At 36.6% G+C, this 7,253-nt stretch overlaps 1 protein-coding gene across 1 annotated transcript; it reads left to right on the top strand.

Annotated features, from left to right (window-relative positions):
• The first annotated feature begins 377 nt into the window (after positions 1-377).
• Positions 378-2,878, top strand: LOC149234694 (galactan beta-1,4-galactosyltransferase GALS1-like). The gene is made up of 2 exons (XM_089371910.1): positions 378-1,825; positions 2,088-2,878. Exons 1-2 carry the CDS (start codon positions 624-626, stop codon positions 2,443-2,445), a joined length of 1,560 nt encoding a protein of 519 aa, XP_089228036.1. The 5' UTR covers positions 378-623; the 3' UTR covers positions 2,446-2,878.
• The last annotated feature ends 4,375 nt before the right edge of the window (positions 2,879-7,253 follow it).

Genomic DNA, 7,253 nt, shown 5'->3' with positions numbered 1-7,253 from the left:
TCAGGTTCAGAGTCCCATCACACGTTTCTTTTTAACCTTGGTTGACTTATTAAACACTGGGATCAAATATATTTTTTATTGTATTCCCACCGACACTGAATGGTAGGTTGTTCCATGATTTTTTTGAACCAAACCTGTGATGTAACACATCAGAGGAGAGGAGCCCTATGCGAAACTGCGGAAAGAATATTCTTTTATGGAGGCTACAGTCATGCTGCTTCGCTGGGACCCAATGACCAGGTGGACTCGTAACGCGGTTCCACCTGCTGTTGGACTCTGCTTTTTCCTGTGCAACCAGCTGGCCTGTGTGTACTGAGACCCCGCTTCCTTTGAATACCGGAAATAAAATGTTTCCAAGCCTCCACATTCTACGAGCCTTCCACTATAGGTTTCCAAGGCTTCGGGCTCCCGACCACGCTTTAATACTTACATCGTCTCTTCATTAAGATCTGCCTGCCGAGTTTTGATAGCTGCATTCATTTTTCCCCAAATTGTTGTCTGATAGCTGCATTCTTTTTTGCCCAAATTGGTGTTTGCAAGTGCTCTGCAGTACTCTATTTCAGTCGGTCTTGTTGGGGATTAGTGAAAAAAATCTAGATTTCAGGAGCCCTGTGTTTTCAGTTATGACGATGGGGAAGGCAGAGAAAGAGAAGGAATATGGGACAACTGGATTTATTTCAAGCTGCATGGAGACGAAAGTTCTCATGGGCACGATTGTGGTCATGGGTTTTTTGCTTCTAGCAGGGCAGTTTATGCCCTTTGGCAGACAAGTTGTCCCCTCCTGTAAAAATCTGGTGCGAGCATATCTCCAGGAAGATTTGAACCCGGGTGCTTACAGTGTCCAAATCAGAACAACAGAGGTGAATGAGATAAAGAAGGCCAGTATTATTCAGAATGTTAGCATGGCAACTAACAACACCAGCAAGGGCACTGAGGTTCCTGTGAAAGAAGATCCAAACAAGCGGGTGTTTCGTCCATATGGAAATGCTGCATACTTGTTTATCCAAATGGGGGCATATAGAGGAGGTCCAGCCACATTTGCTGTAGTTGGGCTTGCTTCCAAGCCTCTCCACGTTTTTGGGAAGCCACGATTTGAATGCGAATGGATCCCCAAGAATTCATCCGCTGCAAGAATAAAGGGCAAGGCCTACAAAATGCTTCCAGATTGGGGCTATGGCCGAGTTTACACAGTGGTGGTTGTCAACTGCACCTTTTCTCAGAATGTGGGCACCGATGGCGATGGTGGAGAGCTCATTCTTCATGCACTCCATGGCGACGAGTTTGGGAAACCAGAGAGGATCGTTGCTCTCAAGGAAGGAAAGGGTAGCTACAATGGCTCTGTTTATAGCCAGGCTCCTCCCTATGATTATCTCTACTGTGGCTCCTCGCTGTATGGTGATTTGAATCCTCAGAGAATGAGAGAGTGGATGGCCTATCATGCCAAATTCTTTGGCCCTCGATCGCACTTCGTTTTCCACGATGCTGGTGGTGTGCATCCTCAGGTTAGAGAGGTGTTGGAGCCATGGATTCGAGCTGGTCGTGTGACATTGCAGGATATAACTGAGCAGGAACAGTTTGATGGGTATTACCATAATCAGTTTCTCATTGTAAACGATTGTTTGCACAGGCACAAATTCATGGCGAATTGGACATTTTTCTTCGATGTAGATGAGTATCTCTATATTCCTCGGGGGAATACTCTCCAGACTATACTGAATGATCTCTCAAGTTATACACAGTTCACCATTGAGCAATATTCAATGTCCAACAAGCTCTGCCTGCAGCAAAACCAGCCCAATGATTCGACAAATGGGACATATTCAAGGTAATTATTGTGTTTAATAATGAGATTATATCATTCATTGTGTTTATTTCATGTCATTAGTATAGTCAGTCTGTGACAGAGTATCTTTGCAAGTAATTGTATAGTAAGTTAATCATAGATTCAAGGTTACTGTTTCATTTTATGGAACTCATTATTGTTAAATGTTATTAGTTCTTATAAAAAGTCTGATTACCCATTATTATTGTTTGATCAGTTCTTCGTTATTGGGTTTGAAATTCAAGGTGATAATTCTGGTGTGCAGGGAATGGGGATTTGAAAAACTGCTATTCAGGGATGTGAAGAGAGGCATAAGGAGAGATCGCAAGTATGCAGTGCAGGCAAGAAATGTGTATGCCACTGGAGTTCACATGTCTGAGAATGTGATAGGCAAAACACAACACAAGACAGAGGGTAAAATAAGATATTATCATTATCATGACACCATTTCCAGCAGAGGAGAGCCCTGCAGGGAATTTGTGAAGCCACCGATGAGAAACAACGTGACTTGGCTTGCAGGGACTCCTTATGTATACGATGGTACAATGAACGCTCTAGCTCCAATTATTAAAAAGTTCGAGAAAGATATGATCGGATCTCAGCTTCAATCCACTCAACAGTGAAAATACTAATCAGAAAAAGTCTCCAAAAACAATGGGTTGGGTTGCCCATTTAGTGAAAATCTATGTGGCGAAGTATTGGTGGTTTATCTGAGGACAAAATCACCAAGGCTTCCAGTAATTCATATGGTCAGGAATCGATTTGCAGTAGTCCCACCGTCTTCAGGGACCAAGTATAGCAATATTCTTTTAATTCTTTTATGGATCTGCGATAAGTTACTGATGTTCTAGTTGCTTCCAGCTTTAGCGCCCATGTTTTGTAAAATTAATATATAACGAGGAGTCTGGAGCAGTGTTCAGTATTAATATTTCTGCTTTTTCTGTGTACTTAGCTCGATTCCAAAGTGTATGAATAATTCCAGTCAGGTATTTTGTAGCTGATGCCATTTATTTTTCCCTTCAAGCATATCTGACAATTCTTTACGAAATTGCTATATATGAACAGGAGATTAAGCCTGTATTGCGTGTTTTGTGCTATGGTTAATTGAATTTTCTATCTTTTAAAGCGCTGAAACTACATAGATAATCTGCAGTTCTTCATGTAAATTTTCTAAGTCTTACTAGTTTACAACTTGGGAAGAAGCTCTGTCTTTAGCGCGTTTCAAGAACTTCCCTAAATTTACTTATGTTCTTTGGCGAAATACAAACAAACATTACTGTAAATTTACTATTTTTACCGTAAACATTACGGTTAAGTCATTAGCCCCCTAAATGTAGAGCAGATCTCAGCAATTGATCGCTGTTTCTCTTCAAATTTTCAAAAGGTGGTGCCCATAATGAAACAGCTATCATAGACCAAAGTGGGATGTGACAGGACTGGTGGGTCCATCTTGGCAGAGGCACCATGTGAATACAACGTTGGTTGGTCCCTGTAGAAGCAATAACGGAAGATAAAGGTAAGCACACTAGCAATGCACACTAGCAATCCAGGGATTTCTGTCGGCGAACAATTAACAAAAACGAGTAAAGAAAATCGTGCACTACTCAAAAGCTGTGTAGTTTAATGAGGCTACTTTGCCATATTTGTTGGGCAGTGACGACGCAGTTTAATAATTAATTATTAGAGGTTTTAGTGTTTTTGGGGTCAGAAATTAGTTGATATAATTTTTCATGAGATTGTATTTTTTGCATTATTTAAAATAAATAATGTATTAATGGATTTAACAAAATTTCAGAGGCACTAAGACTGTAGATAAATTTTAGAGGCACAAGAAAATCCTATTAAATTTAGGATAAAATTGAAAATCAAATAAGTGAGAAAAGGATCAAATTGTCTAATAATAGTGAGATTAGGATAAAATTGAAAATCAAATAAGTGAGAAAAGGATCAAATTGTCTAATAATAGTGAGAAAAGAGAAAAGGGTCAAACTGTCTAATAATTAGATTATGTACTGTCCAATAATTAGATTATGGTGATTTTATGCCCAATAATTAGATTATGTTGATTTTATGCAGTCAACAATTGGGAAAATTCTTAATTTTAAAATTTTTAATTAATTCTTAATTTTAAGTTAAATTAGGTTGATTATGCCCAATAATTTGATTATGTTGATTTTATGCAGTCAACAATTGGGAAAATTCTTAATTAATTCTTAATTTTAAGTTTAATTAGGTTGATTTTCTCTGGTTACAATTCGGAAAATTCTTACTTTTAAATTAAGTTTTCCATTAGTTTTAGGAACAATTCAACTATTTTGCTACTTCGACTCAATTATCTATTTAACTATTTTATTATTTTTAGGTTGGGAATTTGTATGATAAAGTCTTATTTTTATGAGATTGTTTTTTGGGATTTATATGAAGTTAAATTTATAATTTCAAAAAAATCTACACCAAATTTAATAAAAATTAAGTTAAAAAAGACTAAAATAATAAAAAAACAAATAAATTAAAAAAATTAAAATAATAAAAAACATGAAATAGTATTTCGCATGGTATAGAGTCGAATTTTGGTGAACTTTACAAAAAAAAATTGAGGTTTATGGAATCTCATCGAACTTTATAGTCATTGATCAAGTTCATAGATTAAAACTCATAACCTCATGTCATAACTCAAATTCATAGATCAAACCTCATAACATCATGTCACAACTCAAACTTGTAATTTATCCTTACAATTTCCATGTCCATAATAATATATACTCATAATAACATTTTTATTATTTATTAATTTATTATTATTTTATTCTATAATTTTATATATATATTGACAAACTTCATTAAAAAAATGATTCGAACTCAAACCAAACCTAACCATCAACCAATCCAAATCATGTGACGTTGCTTTGAAAATTAGATTTTCTCACATTTTTGGACCATCTTGAGGACTTTCCACATTGATTTTGAGAACTTTCCACATTGATTTCTTTAAGAAAGGTGGCCAAGAAAACGCGTTTTTGAACGCATGCATTTCGCATACCTTTATCGTCACGGGTGCCTGGCAAAGGCAGCAGGTTAAAAAAGTAATATGTAACCAGATTGCTTGTACACCATTGGAAAACAACTTCATGAGGGGTTCACATTAACCACGTGTGTTTTCTAGGTAAGAGGTGCAGGTACAAAACGCTTCTTGTGGACAATAAGATTCAAAGATGGAGCGGTTCACATTAACATGTTTAGCTAAGAGATGTAGGTACAAAATGCTTCTCATGGGTTGAGGACTTCCATTGTGGCCTACGCTACGTCACAAGCTTGTTGCGGCATTTGCTCTCTGCTTTCTTTTCCTCTTTATGGGTCTCTTTCCTCACAATATAGAGCAATGCTATGCAAGATTCAAAGAGATCGAATAAGAGCAATGATTGTGGAGTTTTTTGGATTTTCTTGAATTAAAAGGTGAAACTTTTATTCCCAAATGTGTTTACATTCAGGGTTTATATGTGAGTGAAAATATTTAAAAGAATATCTTAGAAAGAATTATTGCAAAAATCAAAAAATTTCTACAAGAGAAAATGCTAATAATTTATTAGATTTGTTGTGTAGAAAACAAAAAAGGGCATTCCTATATATAGTATTGGAAGAGGCCAATGTATAGAAAAATGATGAATATCACATTAATTAATACAAGTCGTATGGATTGGAAAATATTAATGCATTATAAAGTAACAATAACACCCCAACCTTAAGTGAAACATAGGGAGTAAACAAAACATATAGAAATGGGTTTTGATAACTAGGCCTGATAAGGTACCTACATACAAAATCTTGTAAGTGGAGAACAAGAGAAAATACCCATTGTAGGAAAAAAACTTCTCTAGAAAAGAGGGAAGAACAACAAAAAATGGATGATTTCAGGATGACCCCCTAAAGACAACTTTCTTCGCCCCAAGCATCAATCTTAACTAAAGAAATGAGTCGATTCCAAAGGTTTAGGGAAGATGTCGGAGGTTGTGCTTTAGTAGGAAAATACTCCATGTTGAGAACACCATCTTGGATGAGTTATTGAATGAAGTGTATGCATATCTCAATGTTTCTTGTCCTTTGATGCTCCAATGGGTTGCAAGAAATGTGTATGACACTCTAATTATCATACCAAAGAGTGCTAGGATGACCATGATGAATGTCACGCTATCTATAGCTATCTAAGACTAGAAAATATGAGAAAATCCAAGGTGAAAGACAAATCCAAGTGTGGACTTTCGATCATCAACTAAACTAGCCCAATCAAAGTTCATGAAGCCCAAAATATAGGAAGCGCCAAAGGTGTACTGAATGCCAAACTTGGTGGTACCATGAATGTACCTCAAACTATCCTTTACAACCCACTACTGACTCTCATGAGGATCTTGAGTAAATTAAGAGACCGAGCCTATTGGAAAAGAGATGACAAGATATGTATGAGTCAATATAATAGACTCCCAACTAGTAGTCAACGCAACAAAGGATTAACAAACAATGTTGAGCAACTAGCAGCGAATCTCATAAAAGAGTAAAACATGAATAAAATGGAGTAGGCACATGCTTATGATTGGCCATGCCAAAATGTTGAAGTAAATCAAGTGCATACTTCTACTAGAAAATGGGGATCCCTTTTGAAGATTGAAGAGCCTACAAACCAAGAAAATAATGTAGAAGTCTTAGATCTGTCATATCAAACTATCCCATTAATGCTTCATTAACACTTTGAATCATAAATGAAGAACTCCCTTTCAGAATTAAATCATCTACTTCTAAAACTAAAATCAAGAGATCATAACCCTACCTTTAAGTGTAGACTCTAGGGTCATTATGGAAATTATTGGACCTTGAAGCAATAAAAGACTATCCATCTTCTCATACCAAGCTCTAGGAGTTTGTTTGAGACCATATAGCGAATGTTGAAGCTTACAAACAGGAGAAGAATCCTCCAAAAAACTAGGGGGCTACTCCATGTAGATTTCCTCATGTAAATTACTATGTAGAAAGGTGCTCTTCACATCTATCTGGTGGACCCAAGAATGGCATGAGAAGTCATCAATGAAAGTGAGTACATAGGTAGTCCTTGAAACTGAGCAAGCCCTAAATGACATGAGATCACTATGTACCAACTCCAGAGGTGGAAAAAAATGGAAAGCTTTTCCTTCAGGAAAAGGACCTTGATGTTGTTTTCCAAGAAGACAACCTAGAAAAACTCCATTAATGTAAGAAGGCTTGGAAGAAAAAACACCAAATTGTGTGTCCTCTACTACTACAAATACCCATAGTTTAGATGGCCAAATCTTTCATGCTAAAGTCTAACCAAAGAATCAACATGTGCAATGAAAGAGGAACTTGAGAAAGGCTCAACACAATCAAACTTGTACAATTTGGAACCATGATAAACTATTTTAAAAGA

The sequence above is a fragment of the Pinus tabuliformis genome, chromosome 8 (genome assembly GCF_031772625.1).
Source record: "Pinus tabuliformis cultivar Carrire ecotype Pingquan chromosome 8, CPIR1, whole genome shotgun sequence".
Lineage (NCBI taxonomy): Eukaryota > Viridiplantae > Streptophyta > Pinopsida > Pinales > Pinaceae > Pinus > Pinus tabuliformis.
Note: the sequence above shows the minus strand (reverse complement) of the source record. Positions and strands in the feature narration are given on the sequence as shown.